Source organism: Haliotis rubra, unplaced genomic scaffold (genome assembly GCF_003918875.1).
Source record: "Haliotis rubra isolate DU_JTF1 unplaced genomic scaffold, ASM391887v1 Scf405, whole genome shotgun sequence".
Taxonomy (NCBI): domain Eukaryota; kingdom Metazoa; phylum Mollusca; class Gastropoda; order Lepetellida; family Haliotidae; genus Haliotis; species Haliotis rubra.
The window spans coordinates 837,825-855,996 of record NW_025767086.1 but is presented as its reverse complement, the minus strand read 5'-3'; the positions used below and the strand labels follow the sequence as shown (position 1 = coordinate 855,996).

The 18,172-nt window shown below is 42.2% G+C and overlaps 1 protein-coding gene across 3 annotated transcripts in view; it reads left to right on the top strand.

Moving 5' to 3' along the window:
- Nucleotides 1-13,067, top strand: part of LOC124287695 (follistatin-A-like) — a 58,723-nt gene extending 45,656 nt beyond the window's left edge. The window contains exons 1-7 of one of the 3 annotated variants that reach the window (XM_046724214.1): nt 959-1,519; nt 2,288-2,294; nt 3,681-3,872; nt 6,190-6,408; nt 7,269-7,490; nt 8,234-8,473; nt 12,004-13,067. In XM_046724214.1, coding sequence (XP_046580170.1) covers nt 3,728-3,872; nt 6,190-6,408; nt 7,269-7,490; nt 8,234-8,473; nt 12,004-12,011 — 834 coding nt within the window. In that variant the 5' untranslated portion in view covers nt 959-1,519; nt 2,288-2,294; nt 3,681-3,727 and the 3' untranslated portion in view covers nt 12,012-13,067. Of the gene's footprint in view, nt 1-52; nt 206-958; nt 1,520-2,287; nt 2,295-3,680; nt 3,873-6,189; nt 6,409-7,268; nt 7,491-8,233; nt 8,474-12,003 lie in introns of those variants that run through there. The other 2 variants (XM_046724215.1, XM_046724213.1) reach the window with 2 other exon arrangements.
- Nucleotides 13,068-18,172: the final 5,105 nt, after the last annotated feature.

Sequence of the window (18,172 nt, the reverse complement as noted above, 5' to 3'; positions counted from 1 at the left end):
CACAAAGATCGGGCAGCTACTTAAGGGTACTACAACCTATGTGTGGTTGGAGAATCGTCTATTTCTTAGATATATACGGAGAGTTAACCCTTGCCTCTCATCTCACATCTCAAGTTACAAGAAGACCAGCGTTGAGAGCGATCATCATCATGCCTTGGGAACCATTCTGGAGAGTTCCTACAAGTTGGATTACTGTTGCTGAGAGGTAAATATCACCACCACCATTTGTATTGCTATAATCACTGTTCTTGTAATATACTGCTTTTAAATTTGTACTGGCACTCTAATTTGTACTGGGGCGGTGGGTTAGCCTAGTGGTTAAAACGGTCGCTCGTCACGTCGAAGGCCCCGGTTCGATTCCCCACATGGGTACAATGTGTGAAGCCCATTTCTGGTGTCCCCCTCCGTGATATTGCTGGAACATTGCTAAAAGCGGCGTAAAAGTAGTCGCTCACTCACTCTAATTTGTACTGTCATTGTGATACCTTTGTAGTGTTTTCTGAACTTAATTAATTTTAGAATACAATTGTGAATTATATCACATAGCTTTGTTTGTTAGTTTCACATCTAGTTCTTTTACGGACTGATTCTCGGTTAACTATTTCGTTTCAGTTTGGGAATCAACTCATAACAATCTGGATACATTGACCCTCAAGGAAAAATTACACGGCAAATCAGAACACAAAATAGAATTATTCAGAGGAGCAAACATGGCAAAATATTGACTCATTTTGTAGTGCTGATAACTATGGTCGTATGACGTTTACAAATGCGGTCGTATACAAGATCCCGCATACAATCATAAGAAAATGTGAATAACCGAGCACAGTACCTACATCTGGTGTAACTCCCGCCAACTGCAGTAACATCCCTGATCCTCCTCCTCATTGACTGTATCAGACGTCGAGGTATTGCGTTTCAATCTTGATGGGGGGCTTCTTCCAAAACACAATGATTTGTACTGGAGAATTTGGCGTACTCTGCGACCCATGATGTACCAAACATGCTCTTTGGGACTGAGATCTGGACTCCTGGTGGGGCAAGGTAGAGTTGCTATTGCCTCTAGATGTAAGACGTCACCAGCGACACATGCAGGGTGAAGCCTAGGATTGTCGGCCATGACGACCGGCCTTATGTTCAGAAGATGGTCTTCGATATGCGGTACAACAATCATGTCTAGGATGTCAGTGATGTACCGTAGTCCAGTCAGATTGTGTCTGATCGTCACAAGATCAAGTTTACAGTCATGTGAAAGGCATTTCTACACCACCAATGAACTCTCGCCAACCGGTGTTTGCTCCGAGATATTCCGTTGACAACGCACGTCTAGCTCTATACCTGGGCGATTTGGGGCGATTTGGGAACGTTCTGCTGGGTAAACGACGACATGGAAGACGCTATGTCTTTTGACACGCCACTTGATATGAGAGGGGGGAACTCTTGTTATTTTGAGAATGTCTGTATCCCCAAAAGAAGTTGTTACTCATGGTCGACCTGAAGGCTGTCGCTCCTTATCGTCATTAGTTTGCTGGTCAGTCGGTGGAAAACAACCATAGGCCATAGCCCTCGGTGCCATTTCAGCGTTCCACATACGAATGACTTGCCACTTTTAGCAGTTCTCTGTTGACGGGTCCAATATTTAATTATCAACGAAATCAATTGAAGGCTTCTAAATGCCCTTCAAAGACTCGAAATCAATTGAAATTCCAAGTTGACGAGCCGACAGCTTACTTTGCTTAATGACGGGTATACGTATTGCAGGTGATGCTGGCCCTGACTGTAGCACATGCATATTTAAATCAAAGTATGGTCCGCCGGAAGGGTAAACACAATCATACAAACAAGAATATAGATGCTACATCGCTATATGGAGGTTAACAGTCATAGATGTTGCGATACTAGTTTCCATTATTATATAGATCATCATGTAAGATTGTATTATAAAGACATCGAGTTTTATTATAAACGTCTCTCTCTCATTGGCCGAAAAATGTCTCAAGGCGACGTAAAATATATTTATGACCTGAAAGTGGTTTCTCCTGTCATCTGGCAACCGCATCAGAGACTTTAGGTATCCTCAATGAGGAATCAGCTCAGCCCTTTATCTCGTGCACCTGCAGTTGGACTATAATTATGTGTAGAATACAAAGAGTTTTCAAAAGTATGTACTCCATAAACAAATCTTTCTTTGTGCTTTCAATTTCCTTTGAAATATCTATTCCCCCAGTTTCGAGTCCCGGTTCATCTTAAAATATCTCTGCGTTATGCGTCCTTAAACACAACTCACAGCTGCTGTGAGTGTTAGGTGGTGGTTGGTGTTGATGCTTTGATGGCGGATTATCTATCTAGTGTAAAACATAGACATGGCGTACACCTTCAAACTTCACGTTAAGTCCACAATTTACAAATGGCTTTTTCTTACCTGGAAATGCATGATATACTTACCTATGGGAAGCTCTCTACAGATCAATGAAATGAAGCTGCAAATGATGTAACTTATTATATTTATATTATTGACATAGCTCACTGCTGTAACACAACCGCGTAACTAACGCGCGAGTGTAGCAGCTCAGAATCCCTTCAAAATGTCTGGACTGACTGACTGACTGAGTTTAGTTTAACGCCGCTTTTAGCAATATTCCAGCAATATCACGGCGGGGGGACACCATGATGTCAAAATGTCTGGACGACGGGAGCAAACGTAATATAGTACAACCGTGGACGCCTGTAGTTAACGTTGCTTCCATAATGGCATATATAGCTCATCTGGCTTCAAATAGGGTGCTGCACATTCAGAAAGTAATCTGCAGCTGTTTTCATACTAATACTGACACTTTGATAAACTCCGATAGAGACCATGTATATGTCGACTTATGTGCGTACTGGAAATTCCACATCGATGTAATGATGCGTTTTATTCTATTGTAATTCTTACAAATGATTTAAACCTTTAGATATTAATAAAAGATGATGCTTGCTCTCATAAACGTATCACACAAAGAAAGAAGATTGGCTCAGTATACTCAGAACCACCTTACACCATGAACTGCACCGTCAATGAAGGTAGCTCAAGCGCTTATCAATTCAGTGCTCCGTCCTAAAGACCAAATTGCTTAGTTATCATTAACATAATACTTTATTAGCGTATAACAATGAGAATTTAATGGTCATCCCCGAAGGTTATCCAGCGATGTCCTTGATGGAAGTTGACCGTGAGATTCTCATTGAAAATAGGTCACAATGACCTACTGATATCATAAGTCAAATTGTATAACCACCTAGTTATATTAACATACGATCACAGTTGGTCGAGTGAAGGTCAAGTGCACATGACCTTCACCGTAACCTTGAATTCACATTGATGTACGTCAAACTGAACTCATATGAACTATCAAGTTGATTGTCGTGTCATCTGTCATCTGTGCATACTTACTGATGATATTTACACAAGGCACCCCAACTTGTCACCTGACTGACAATCTGCTGTCAAACAGTTATACATTTAGTTGTAGTGACGACATAACAAAATACAGACCTACTGGAATTTTTAGGAAACTAAAGTATTACCTGGTAAGTTTCTATTTGTAAATCTATGCTATGATGTTAGTGAACCAATTCTATTGTCTTAGCGTACCCATCGTGTCATCTTAGTGAATCTGTTCTATGATCTCTGTCTCCAGGCGGCATCTGCTGGTTGTCCAGGAGCAGGAATGGACGGTGCAGACAGATGTACAGTGTGAACACATCACGTGACCAGTGCTGTAACCTCACCATACCGGCTGTAGCCCTCAGCTGGACGCCCCTCGACGTGGCCTCCCATATCCACACCATGCTATTCACCGGGGGTACGGCCCAGTGTCATGTCTGTCACAGTAAGTGGAGAGAGCCGGTCACAGAGACTATGGAGATCTGGTCACAGGGACTATAGAGATTAAGTCACAGGGACTATAGAGATTGGGTCACAGGGAGTATAGAGATTGGGTCACAGGGAGTATAGAGATTGGGTCACAGGGAGTATAGAAAGTCGGTCAAAGGGAGTATAGAGAGTCGGTCACAGGGAGTATAGAGAGTCGGCCACAGGGAGTATAGAGAATGGGTCACAGGGACTATAGAGAGTCGGTCACAGGAAGTATAGAGATTGGGTCACTGGGACTATAGCGAAATGGTCACTGGGGCTATAGAGATTGGGTCACAGGGACTATAGAGAGGGCTATAAAGATTGGGTCACAGCGACTATAGCGATTGGGTCACAGAGGCTATAGAGATTGGGTCACAGGGGCTCTAGAGATTGGGTCACAGGGACTATAGAGAGTCGGTCACAGGAAGAATAGAGATTGGGTCACTGGGACTATAGCCATATGGGTCACTGGGGCTATAGAGATTGGGTCACAGGGACTATAGAGATTGGGTCACAGGCAGTATAGAGATTGGGTCACAGGGGCTATAGAGATTGGGTCACAGGGAGCATAGAGATTGGGTCACAGGGGCTTTAGAGATTAAGTGACATGGACTATAGAGACTTAGTCACAGGAAGTATAGAGATTGGGTCACTGGGACTATAGCGATATGGTCACTGGGGCTATAGAGATTGGGTCACATTGACTATAGAGATTGGGTGACAGGGACTATAGAGATTGGGTCACAGGGGCTAGAGAGATTCGGTCACAGGGAGTATAGTGATTGGGTCACTGGGACTATAGAGCTTGGGTCACAGGGGCTAAATTTTTTATGGTTGTATGGAACGGTTATATACGAATTTTAATTATGTCGGAGAGGCGTGATCAATTTAAGTCAGGTGCATATGTGGTTATTCTTAACGTGGTCATAGTTAGTTGTGACATAGACGAGACAGTTGACGCAGCTAGAGCACTTATTTCACTTCAGATCTTTACAATGTATGTCATCCAAGCGTGCAGTTGTATACATGTAAATAAGATGAGGTGAGGTGAAATTGGGTTTAACGCCGTGCTTGAGAAGATTCCGCTCATACGACGACGTGCATGCGTGTGTGTGTATGTGCGGCTGTTTGTACTAGCCCAGACTGAAGCTGGTTTTATAGTGCTAGCCCACTGAGATACCATGCCGCAGTGAAGCATGAATACCCCACTCAGACACAGTATACTGACTCCGAGCCGACCAGTCCTTGTTGTACCCATTAATGCCGAGCGCCAGACAGGGACCAACAAGTACCATATTTTTGGTATGACGCGGTCGGGGATCGAACCCGCGACCTTCCGCTCTCTGGGCGGACGCTCTTACCACTACACCAAGGAGGCGGTCGATTGGGTCACAGGGACTATAGAGATTGGGTCACAGGGGTTATAGAGATTTGGTCACAGGGGCTATAGAAATTGGGTCACTGGGGCAAAAGAGAGTCGGTTACAGGAACCATAGAGATTGGGTCACTGGGACTATAGTGATTGGGTCACTGTGACTATAGAGAGTCGGTCACAGGGACTATAGTAATTGGGGTCACAGTGACTATAGAGATTGGGTCACAGGGACTATAGTAATTGGGGTCACAGGGACTATAGCGATTGGGTCACAGGGAGTATAGAGACTGGGTCACAGGGGACGTTAGTAGTAGGCCACTGCTTCAGAGTCATAAGGTGCAAATGAGAAATGCCACGCCACGATCTACTGACCAAAACTCAGAAATTCGCACTTGGATAAATGAATTATATTGAAAATGGGTAAAACCAGCTATTCAATATGGGCGAATACCATAATAGCCAGGTCTAACCTGATGCATTCCCCCATACTGTGGTGAACCGCGTGGGGAGAAAACGAGAACCTGAACGTGTGTAGGGTCACGTCACCACAATTCCATGCGTCTAACCAACAACAGTTTACCTTAGAATAGCTAGAATAACAACAAACAATTAAACAAACAAAAACTTTTGTTAATTCTCTTCTTTTTGTTTTAAAGAGAACATTTCAGTCAGTTTTCAGGGGTATTTGTATGCATGGGTTATACTACTATAGCAAGGGGCGTATCCCATGCATCGATCGCCTGTGTATTTGTATGCATGTTGTTGGCAATATACCATGCTGGAACTTGCCAGTATACATCGTGTATATAAACAAATATGCATTCTTTCTTTGTGTGGAGGACATAATACCAGATAACAAATCCAACACATTTCACTAATTAAATAATTTCGGAAAATATCATTAACTCTTCTCTAGAAACCTGCGACAATGTGAGATGTGGCGCTGACCGGAAGTGTCGAGTGAGGCACGGACAGGCAAGATGTGTGTGCTCTCCACAGTGTCCTCGTCACCTAAAGCTGATGGGAGTTCTGTGTGGCTCTGATCAGCGCACTTACAAGCACTATTGTGCCATGCTTCGCCACAACTGTAAGCGCAACAAGGAGGTGAAACCTGCATACCTCGGACACTGTAAAGGTAGAGAGGAGATTTATTTTGTTGTTACAGAAATTAACAATTCATATATACTAACGGGTAAAAACATATATTGGTAGCTAACAATGAACAAAGGATAATGGTTATTCGGTGCTGGTGTACTTGGTACGGCTACAACAGTTGTGTTTTGGACCTCAAGTTTGCAGCGTTTCGGGAACTGTTTTCCGTCTGTCAGCTTTCCAGTGAATAGTCTTATTCCTAATGCCAGTGGGTCGAACTGTCCACAACGTCTAATGTTAACCAACTACACCTGCACCACCAACGTTTGTTTTGCACTGGATGTATTCCTGACATGGATGCTGACCATGCAAAACTAAACAAAATGGAATATGCATGTCACAATATCAAGCTCAAAATAGGGAGACGACGAAACACGAATGTATAAAATTATAAAAGAAAGATACATGTATACACAAACTAAGGCTGAAACTAGCCTTGGTATTGCTTGTTATTACACTCTACAGACAGTAATGTTTCATCGAGATGACCTCTTGTAAGCCAGTGATTGATATTATGAAAACGTCCCTTTCCGTAGGGTACAAAAGACATGGACCACCTGATCCATTCAATCCCCCAATAAGTACAACCCGTGAAGACCCGGGTAGGTCTTCAATGACCCATGCCTGTCGCAAGAGGTAACTAACGGGAGAGGGTGGTCAGACTCCCAGACTTGGTTGACACATGTTAATTTGCGTAGAACGATGCTCGTGATGTTGATCACTGGATTGTCTGGTCCAGACTCGATTATTTAAAGAATTTACAAAAGGGAATACTAGGAGAACATAGTTATTACCTATCTTAATATTACTGTAACTTCAGTATTTCTGCCATGTTTGTTTCAGAGTCGTGTCGCGGAGTCAAGTGCTTCAGACGTGGACATCACTGCCTTCAAGATCAGCACGGCCTGCCTCACTGCGTGCCCTGCAACACCTACTGCGGTAATGTCCCTTTCTACAGCCTGTGCGGGGAAGATGGTGTCACTTACCCCAGTCAGTGCCATCTAGTGGCAGCCATATGTATGAAAGGGGAGGCGATCCGAGTTGCATACACAGGACAATGCATTGGTAAATACGAACAATTTATTTAATCAACATATTACGTGAAGAATATGCTGTAGACACAATTGTCTGCAATCACAGCTTAAAAAGTTGTTTTCGTTACAAAACACACACTCTTAGAGTCTGGCACCTTTTTCGCCAGATCAGCCTAACTAAAGGACAAGAATCTGAACTTTACTGAGAAAGTGTAATCCCAATTATAACATTTCTTAGAAAAGCAAAGGAAGTTGCTTTCATGCACTCACCCTACGCCAATTCTTGTCTCCTCTTCGTTTACTGACAGGGCTATTCCACCTGAATGAGCACGTTCCGTTTGGCTGTGTTAATATAGTCATCTATGTTGGATTCAAGTGGCTTTAAGCCGTTCCTCACTCACAGGTGGATTGACCTGTTGTTCCATGCAATGTCTATATTGTCTATGCCATCATCAGGTTGGTTGACTTGTTGTATAACGTTCTTGGTTTACCTGTTGTTCTATGATTTCGTGTTGACCTGTTGTTCTATATAGCATTCCATATTAGGCGGGTTGACCTGTTCAATATAAGGCGGTTTGACCTGTTCCATACTTGGCGGGTTGACCTGTTACTCTGTATTGTCAGGTGGGGTGATCTTTTGTTCTGAATTGTCAGGTGGATTGACCTGTTGTTCTATATTGTCAGGTGGATTGACCTGTTGTTCTATATTGTCAGGTGGATTGACGTGTTGTTCTATATTGTCAGGTAGGTTGACTTGTTGTTCAATGTTATTAGATGGCTTGACCTGCGACACCCTGAAGTGCCCGGATGACAGACGGTGTCTGACGAACGCCACTTCCGGCCTGCCCCAGTGTGTCAGCTGCAAGGGCGCTTGTTCAGTATCTTCCAGAACAGAAGAGAATATCTTTGTGTGTGGCAGCGATGGACACACCTATAAAAGTTATTGCGCAATGCAGAGACGTGCATGTCGCACCGGGGTGGTCATCAAGACAGCGTATTATGGAAGATGTAAAGGTTTGTAGGATGCTCTCTTTCTGTGGGCAAGGGCGTAATAGTTGTTGCTTCACTGGAAAGTCTTGACATTCACTCACTCACTCATATTTTTTCGAAAACGTGAGAACTCAATTTTCGGACCATTTGTGAGAGACTTTTATTTTGCAATGATTTCGTTGAAGTGACGAATGTTTCCATCACTATGATGTCACATTAGGGGAGATTAGGTGAGGTGAATTGGGTTTAACGTCGCGCTGGAGAATATTTCGCACATATGATGACGTGCATACGTGTGTATGTGTAGGTGCGGCTGTTTGTACTAGCCCAGACTGAAGCTGGTTTTATAGCGTTAGCCAACTGAGATACCATGCCGCAGTGAAGCATGAATACCCCACTCAGACACATTATACTGACTCCGAGCCGACCAGTCCTTGTTGTACCCATTAATGCCGAGCGCCAGGCAGGGACCAACAAGTACCATAGTTTAACGTCTTTTGGTGTGACGTGGTCGGGGATCGAACCCGCGACCTTCCGCTCTCTGGGCGGACGCTGATGTCACATTAAGTCGCACAGAACTAAGGGTACGAGTTGCTGAGTAGAGGGAGAACATACGTCCAACTACTCATGTACAGTAGTTCAGTACAACCAGGAGCTTTCGTTACAAATTCAAAATCTCGTTCTGATAGTTTGAATAGTTCAGGTTATGTGCCTATAACCTAAAACCGCCAAGATTGGCTCCTGACGTCTGAGAATTGTTTTAACGGCATCTAGAAGTTGCTGAGTTAAAAAGAAACATACAACTTTATGGATGACAACTTCATATTTATTGCATACAGCGACGTTTCGATGTTGATTCTTACACCGCTGTCAAGCTTAATATGAAGTTGTCATCCATAAAGTTGCATATTTCATTTTGGGCGTCTGGGAATGTCGGTGCTTGGCGACTATGCAGATGGTGGTTCTCTGTATAACGAGGACCCGCTCCAGAAACCGACTTTAATAGCGCTACGACTGATCGTTATGGTGTCAACATATACTCTCCCAAAAAGGAAACGCATATAGGAATTTCAACTGTATTTTTATGTTTATTTTGAAACATCTTGTAGGTTTTATGAGTCAATGAAATATAGCGAAATTGCATACTGGGAATGCAGACTTATCCGTCTTTGGCACCAACTCGAGGAAAGTCAGTTTGAGTCTTACATGGAGACGTGCGGAGGCGCTGAAGTCAATACCTCGTGTGACCATCGTGGGCATCCAGAACTGCACGGCATTGCCTCGGCATCGAACGAATAAGTCTCAGAATCTCGTGTTGCCCAATCGCAGCCCACTCTGCCTGTAGTGCCTGTGCGAGTTGCTGAAGTGTCTGGGGCTGAGGGTTACGGCGTCGCACCCGTCTGTCCAGGGCATCACACAGATGTTCGTGCGGGTTTAAGTCCGATGATCATGAGGGCCAGGGGAGCACATTGATGTTGTGGCTCTGGAGGAAGTCTCTAGTGTGACGTGCTGTGTGGGGCCTGGCATTGTCCTGTTGAAACAACTCCCTCTGGCGAGCAATGATTGGAAGGAGGTGTGGGCGTAGGATTTCGTCACAGTACCGTTGAGCTGTCAAGTTGCCCTGGATCATCACCAAATCACTTCTCCTACGGCAGGTGATCGCTCCCCACATCATAACACTGCCCCGGCCGAATCTGTCCACCTGGGGAACGCAAGCGTCGGCGAAATGTTCACGTCGACGTCAGTACACCCGCATTCTGCCATCGCGTCGTTCTAATAGAAATTGTGATTCATCACTGAACCAGATTCTGCGCCAATTCGGTAGGTTCCAGGCCTGAACGTTGGTGCACCATTGAACTCGATGTCGACGATGTTGTTGTCGAAACACAGGGCCAAAATAAGGTCTTCTGGCACGTAAACCAGCCTCTCTCAACCTGTTCCTGGCGGTCTGTGCAGAAAGCCTCCTCAATCCGGGTATTTGTCGAGCGGTACTGGTCGCCGTAGCTGTTCGATGACGCAGGTGATGTACCCGGATGTAGCGATCCTGCGCCGCAGTGGTCGCTCGAGGTCGCCCACTACGAGGGGCATCTGCTACCGCATTCTGCCGGCGATATCTCTCCCAGAGCCGTGAAATGGTGCTTTCGTGAACATTCATGCGTCGGGCAACTGCACGTTGAGACTGGCCAGCTTCAAGCAAACCAATGGCGATATGACGGTTGGCTTCACTTAGACGTGGCATTTTGCGTTCGTCAACAATATTCCAAATACAGTGAATAATCGACAGACAGCGATCAACCTTTTATACCCATCATTGAGACTATCTGATCCTTAACTTCCACGTGCATTGCATGTGAATTGTGTATTCTGTGACACTACACGCCGCAATTGAAAATCATGCTGTTAAATACGGGTATTTTACGGATGGTGCGTTTTGTTGTGATGTTTCAAAACATAAACACCATAGGACTCATAAACAGAGCAAAACCTTTAGTAAAATGAATCACGTTTTAATCCATTGCTACATGAAATTGCTATTTTCACGATGCGTTTCTTTTTGGGGAGAGTATATATACGACACCGAGGCATTCACATCGTTTTGCGGACCAGGGCGTAGGTATTAAAGGATGACAATACACCACTGTCATTGGCCCAGATAATAAGTCAGTCATAAATCTCAAGTCAAGAAATCATTTCTGTGTAATTACAGTATATAATAACGAATAGGTCATTATACACCAGAAGGTGCAACATTGTGGGTACTGAAAGACTTGCGTCCTGGCACTCCTGTTGTACTTTTGTTGTACTTTTGTTTTTGTTTGTTTGTTTAACGCTGCACTCAGCAACATCCCTGCTGCATGGAGGCGGTATTTAAATAATCGAGTTGATATCATGAGCATTGATCTACGTACGCAATTGGGATATGATGACATGTGTCAACCAAGTCAGCGTGCATGGGCCACAGGCCCTCGTGTCTTTGCGAGGATTAAAGATTTTGAAAAATATAAAATATTTGAGATGACCCCCGAATTCGAAATGCTTCACAGTACAATACATTATGACAAGGCCGGACACTTCGGTGTACCCCACCCGCCCACAGGCCCTCGTGTCTTTGCGAGGATTAAAGATTTTGAAAAAACTTATAAAATTTGAGATGATTTCGACTCGAAATGCTTCACATTACAATTCATTATGTATTGTACTGTGAAGCATTTCGAGTCTGGGGTCATCTCAAAAAATAATGTTTTAATCTTTAATCTTCACAAAGACACGAGAGCCTGTGGCTTGGGCATCTGATCCTTCTTGGTGAGTTGATGAAGACCAATTCTAACCCGGATGTTCATGGGTTCGTCTTGTATTCACTGCTGTATGTGGAACATGGTTGCTGGGTTGTACAGATATTTAGATAGAGATACAGTACAAACTCGATAATCCGGACCTCGTTTAACCGGCCGAATCCCGTTGTATGTATTATAAAGACATTATAAAAATGCAGTGTGTTCACCTCACTTCGTAACATTGACGTATACTTTCCACGTTATTCTCTTTTCTTGCAGAGACTTGAGTCGACATGATTTCAGTCCGATGTGGCCTGTTGTTAAAACTGCGCCATTATCAACTGGTGTGTGTAGTGATGGACGGGAAAGTGCAATATGACGGCAGATGCACCTCTAAAGCAGTGCGGTTCAACTGGAGTTCTGTGTTGGCTAACGAACAGCGTCATACGCAACACTCCATAGACTTTCTGTTAAAGTCTTCTGATAGACAGATCCCAGCTGCAGTCTCTCACGGAGTGATGGGTGGTGTATATTTCAACTATTCAAGGAAACATTCGCCTGTGCTCCATGTACATGTATATATACTTTTGGTTGCCGGTCTTGGTAGCTGATTTGTGTATGAATATGGGCGATTTTGGTGTGTTATAACGCCTTTATGCTTTCAGACATTTTCTGCACGAGGTCAGTTACCAAAGTGTACATGACGTGAGCATAGTGTAACATATCACAGAGGAATAATCTTCACTCGCATGTTTATTTGAGTATAATTAAGTTTATTTTATATTTAAGTAAGCTAATATGGGCAAAATTACGAGTTGGTGAATAACTACTAGTATTGGGTTACCGCAGAAATGTCTCTTCCGTAGGGGAATCAGACTTAGAAAAGCACAATACCATGTTCATCGTATTGAAATAATTGTGGCAGATATGTGTATTTGTATACCTCCTAATCATCTCAACACGCTGACAATCACACGTCGACCTGCACTGCTGTAGTAATCCGGTCACGCCACACAGCCACCTCTCCCAGATGGAACGCTCATATTTCGTGTGTCCAGTGGATGATGTGAAGCAACGTATATACATCACGCGTGTCTGGAAATCATATGCATACGCCTGTCTACATCAACCAGATGAATGAGATTGCCAACCCCGTTTAGGTAACTCCACGGCGGACCCCGACACCTGCAGTGGTATTTGGGATAAAGCTGTACAGAGCGGTGGAAGCCATCTCATACACAGTTGCCAATGTTTTAGTATTGAAAGTCATTGTTGTCTTTTTTTACAGAGCTAAGCCCATGTCGTGCATTCTAAATTGTGGGGCAAGTAAGTCTACACTTGAACATTGGACAAAACATTCCGAACATTATCAAAAAAGTTACTCAGCTGAAAAAACTAGAGGTCACGATACACATCTTTGATACCCGTATAAAGCCCTCATCAACTGTCGGGCAGTTAAAAATGCTTATTGCCGGTTACATGTACTTGTACCTGTTGAATGTGGAGGGACACGGGTGTGTTTTGGCGTTACACACGTAGCGTGGGGGTTTCTTGGTTCCTCTACACGATTACTCTCCAGCATCACACTAACGTAAAACAAGCGGGTGTCTTGTTGACAGGGTAATGAATGCTAAATCTGGAACTCCAGGGCAAGCATGAGCATCTGTTCACCTCAAACCGCACCCATGAGGATTCCCAAGCCGAGTAATGGATGCACCCAGGGTAGATGATAGTGTGTTGTACCCGTGGATAGCTGCTCATGCAACGGGCTTGTCTGAACACCGGTTCTGTTACATATAGGCTGTCATTATATAGCTGGAACAATGCTGATTTCAGTGTAAGGAATATTGCTCACATCGGGTTAGAATGTTACACTATTCACTCACCCACCTTTTTGACGGACTGACCATACAAAGCGATCTCACGTCAGGAAATGAGCAAAAATGACCCATCTCTGTGACACACTTAGCATTTCATTTAAATCTGGGTACATTTAACCAGCATGCACGGGAAGTGTTCACAACTGTATGTTATGTTGTTGTTTTTCGAATTTTGACATATGAGCTGCTCATCGATTCAGTGTTATATATATATTACATGTATATTGTATTTCAAATGTCGAAATGACTTGTACTGGTTTATTATTTACTGAAGGATTCATAAATTATTCACACTGTACAATGTGGTTGTATTGTTTGTTTCAGTGACAGGTCATTTATTATCGAAACTATACACGCACGCACGCACGCATGTTTTCTAGAAAACATACATAGATCCTTATGGGAACTGCTCGATTAGCATGTACTGTTCTAGAATATTTCACAATTATATATATTAACTTCCACACCAGCTGTGCTGACATTAGATAGTAATAAATTCTTGACAACTAACTATTGGCAAAACACAATGTTATGAACCCCAATTGAATGTTAGCGCTAGGACGATGGTATCTCGATACCTTGTCAGAGAAGCATCCATACTGAGGAGGCCACGGTACGTGAATAAGTAGTATATAACATATGTTATACACTGTAATTCATTACATGATAAATCTGCATTAGATAAATTTATGGAAAGTAAAACAAATCGAGTTGATTAACAGAGATGTGAATTTATAGATATTTAGTGTAACAGTGTAGGAGATGGAAACTGGTCACCGAGTAGAATGGCAGTCGTCAACAGAGTAATTCACGCACAGGGGTTCGAATCACTGTTTTGACAATGATTTTTTTTTTTAAAATAAAAAATCTATATTTTTGCAACCGTATATTGTTTTTATATGTTATGAGTAACTTATGTTTCAAATTTGAACGAAATCGGTGAAGAAATGGATTTTTTAGAAAATTCTCCCTCTACACTCATTTTATGTAATGAGTCATAACATATAAAAACAATATACGGTTGCAAAAAAATAGATTTTTTATTTTAAAAAATCATTGCCAAAACAGTGATTCGAACCCCTGTGATTTCACGAGCGTACGTCTCAAGTACGTTTCACTGTGTATGTCATTAGTTTTTCAACAAAATCATCACGTTATAGCGACGAATCAACTGTGAAATACAAGCCATGCGAGTCTGTTATGGCTGTGGTTTTTTGACAAAACTATCTCATCGTCAAAATAATGTCATTCACAGCATGTTCTTCACGCCACACAGCATAGTGGGTGTAGTTCGTCCGCCATCAACATTTCGTCCGCTATCAACATCACTAATTCGTCCTTCTGTACAAGTATAGGTATGTAGTTAGATGTGTACTGTCTGAAGGTATGCAATGTGTCGACATTACTATATATCAACTTGCAACTAATACAGTTACTGATGCACACACACCATGGATACTATGGTGATTTGTTCCCGATTTTAACACTTACAACTGCAAACCAAACCAGTCTTAGAACCACGAATGTAGCAAATATATGTGAAGGTATGTAACATACATACTAATAATCCTTAGCCTTAAATGTTATTAAATATTTGTCAGTGGAGTGTCATTCACGTTACCTTTCAATATATACATGCAATCAGGCGACATGATTTCAGCGCGGGTAACTATGGCAACGGGAACGTGACAGTGACCCTCGCAGCAGGTTTGTATTTCATTCAACATCAAATCTTAAGAGCACGGTTCCAAATCCAAAATACACAGGCATCGACGCCACAATGAGACGACCTCAAATTTCAAAACAGTGGGTCTATCTCCTAACGTGAAAACAAAAACACAATGCTAACGAAGGCAGTGTATAGAATTATGTAAACCTCTACATTCAAACTGAAGTGACTGAAGAGCGCTGTTTGAGGATTATCTAGTTTACAAAATATACTCTCAAACATATACCAGGGAATCTTTCTGAACCATCATTATTGTTGATTTTCACAATCCATAGTGATAGTTTGCTATAAAGCTGGACCTTGATTTTCTCTTAGCGCTAAGATAGTCGTAAGTGCCATACATTGACATTAACTTACGACTATCTTAACGCAAAGAGAGCTTCGAAAATCTAGGACCAGTACTTGTGCTCATATTTGGAATGTTTCGCCTTATATACATGCTCGGCGGGACCCGTGAAGACCCGGGTTAGAATTGATCTTCAGTAACCCATGCTTGTCGTAAGAGGCGACTGACGGATTCGTGTGGTCAGGCTCGCTGACTTGGTTGACCAAGTCATCGGTTCCCAAATGCGTAGATCGATGCTCATGCTCACTACAGACCGCATCCATATAGCTGGAACGTGCTTCATTTATGGCGTTCGCATTGCAGGGAGGGGTATAGGCAGTAGGGAAATGATGTGGTTCAGGGACTGTGAGACAGAACATGGAAGAAGGGTCAATGGGCAGAACGGCCGATACAGTATATTGGCGCCAATAGAACTTGCGCCGTTTGCGCGACATGCTGGACCACTCTTTGGCTCTTAACATGATAACGTTTGTGCTCACCGTGAACGTATCGTAACTGACTGTCTTGAAGTTCAACAGCAAAACATCGCCATAATGCACTAGCCAGTCATGAATCCTGATCAAAAGAGCTCGTGGAGGACACTGTACACCGACTTCAAAAGCCGCTCACAACGTAAGACGAATTGGTCAGGTGCTGCAAGAGGGGTGGTCGAAATCCCTCAAACTGTCATTGGGACAATGATTGGAACCACCACCTGCTGTTTTTGTATGTATGTAAGAAACGAATATTTTATGTCCGTTTCCTGTTCGTGGCCGGTTTCATCGATGGCTTCGAAGTTTCAAAGAGGGCCATACAAACGATTCTATCCTAAAACCTGTTTGATGGGGTCGTGGCATTCAAGGCATCAATAGGAAAGGTGTTTCATAGGGGTGCCAGTCATATCGCCCCAGCCAATTTGGTCAAAATGCCCCAGATTTTTTGTCAAATCGCCCCAGGTTTGGTCAAATTGCCCCAGGGGGGTAGTCAAAATGCCCCAGTGTATTTAAAATAATTAAATATATGCCATAAATGCATAGTTTTTGTTAACTTCCATATTATATACTTCGTATAATAATATATATTAATATTTCTGATAGATTTTCTATTAGTAAACTCATAAGACCAAAAGTAATATTCATGTATAGACAACACTGTAATACTAATTATTTGGTAAAGAATTACAAGAGTAAAATGAAAGGTTTGTATAATATGTTTATTGGCTGTAAATAGTTTTTGGTCAACAAATGGCATTATGTAATCATAACTAGTATGGTATAATATTTATTATTTAAACATATTTATTTCCAAAGAAAGGAACCGGATTGGTAAACAAGCATAAGCTTATATGAATACCGCTCTGGGATACAATGGAAGGAAGAATAAACTCGTCATGATGAATGGACAATGTGAATGATATATAAATGCTGCAGAAACGAGAAATAACGCCAATCATTGTTAAACGGTATATGTCATATAAACAAAATATTTTGGATCAAATCTGCCTGTTAAATTTATAAAAGAGTGCACTGAAATTAAAAGTTCTTTGTTTACTATTGAGGAACAGCGTTGGTTTCCAAACAAAATTGATTTTAGGTCAAATCCTTTAGTATAAAAAAACATAATTTGACGTATATCGTTGTAAAGAGTACATGAAAAGAAATAATGAGCAGAGTCTTCATAGTTATGGCCACAAGAGCAAGATGATGTTGGAGATATAAATCTTTCATACTTGTGCGCATTAAGGTCACTACATTCAAGTTCGAGACGAGAATGTATGATTAGACAAAATCTGCTACCGAAATTTAAGTCAAAATGACTGTAGATATTAAAATCGTTCAAAATTACATTTTTGAATCTCGATAGGTGATGGTCAATTAGTGAATATGTTTTTATAGCCTGAAATGCTCATACATTCGAGCCTCAACATTTCCTTTAACTAAACACAGCATTGAATGTCAATTAGTGAACATGTTTTAATTAACAAAAGCTCGATTGTTTTGATTAGCATTATACCATACTTGTTGAGAAACCTATGCATTTACGGCCAATAAACCTTTTATACAAACATTTCATTTTATTCTTGTAATTCTTTACAAAAGCATTAATAACATGCAAATAAATGGTATGATAGTGTTGTTTATACATGAATATTACTATTTAAATACATTGGGGCATTTTGACTACCCCCCTGGGGCAATTTGACCAAACCTGGGGCGATTTGACCAAAAATCTGGGGCATTTTGACCAAATTGGCTGGGGCGTTTTGTAGCTGGGGCGATTTGACTGGCACCCGTTTCATAGTCCACAAGTGGAGAACATAATCCAAGAGTGACCATAATGATGTCCGATTTAATTATTATTTTGACAAGCCATAATTTCCCGTGTTTTTCCTGTTAATATTTAACTTAGTTGCCTTAGATGTGCTTGTGTTTACTGCTACTGGTGGGACAGGGTACGCTCAGCTTTTCGCGAATACCGGCCTTTAATTGAGAACGCTTTTACGTGCGTTTCAGT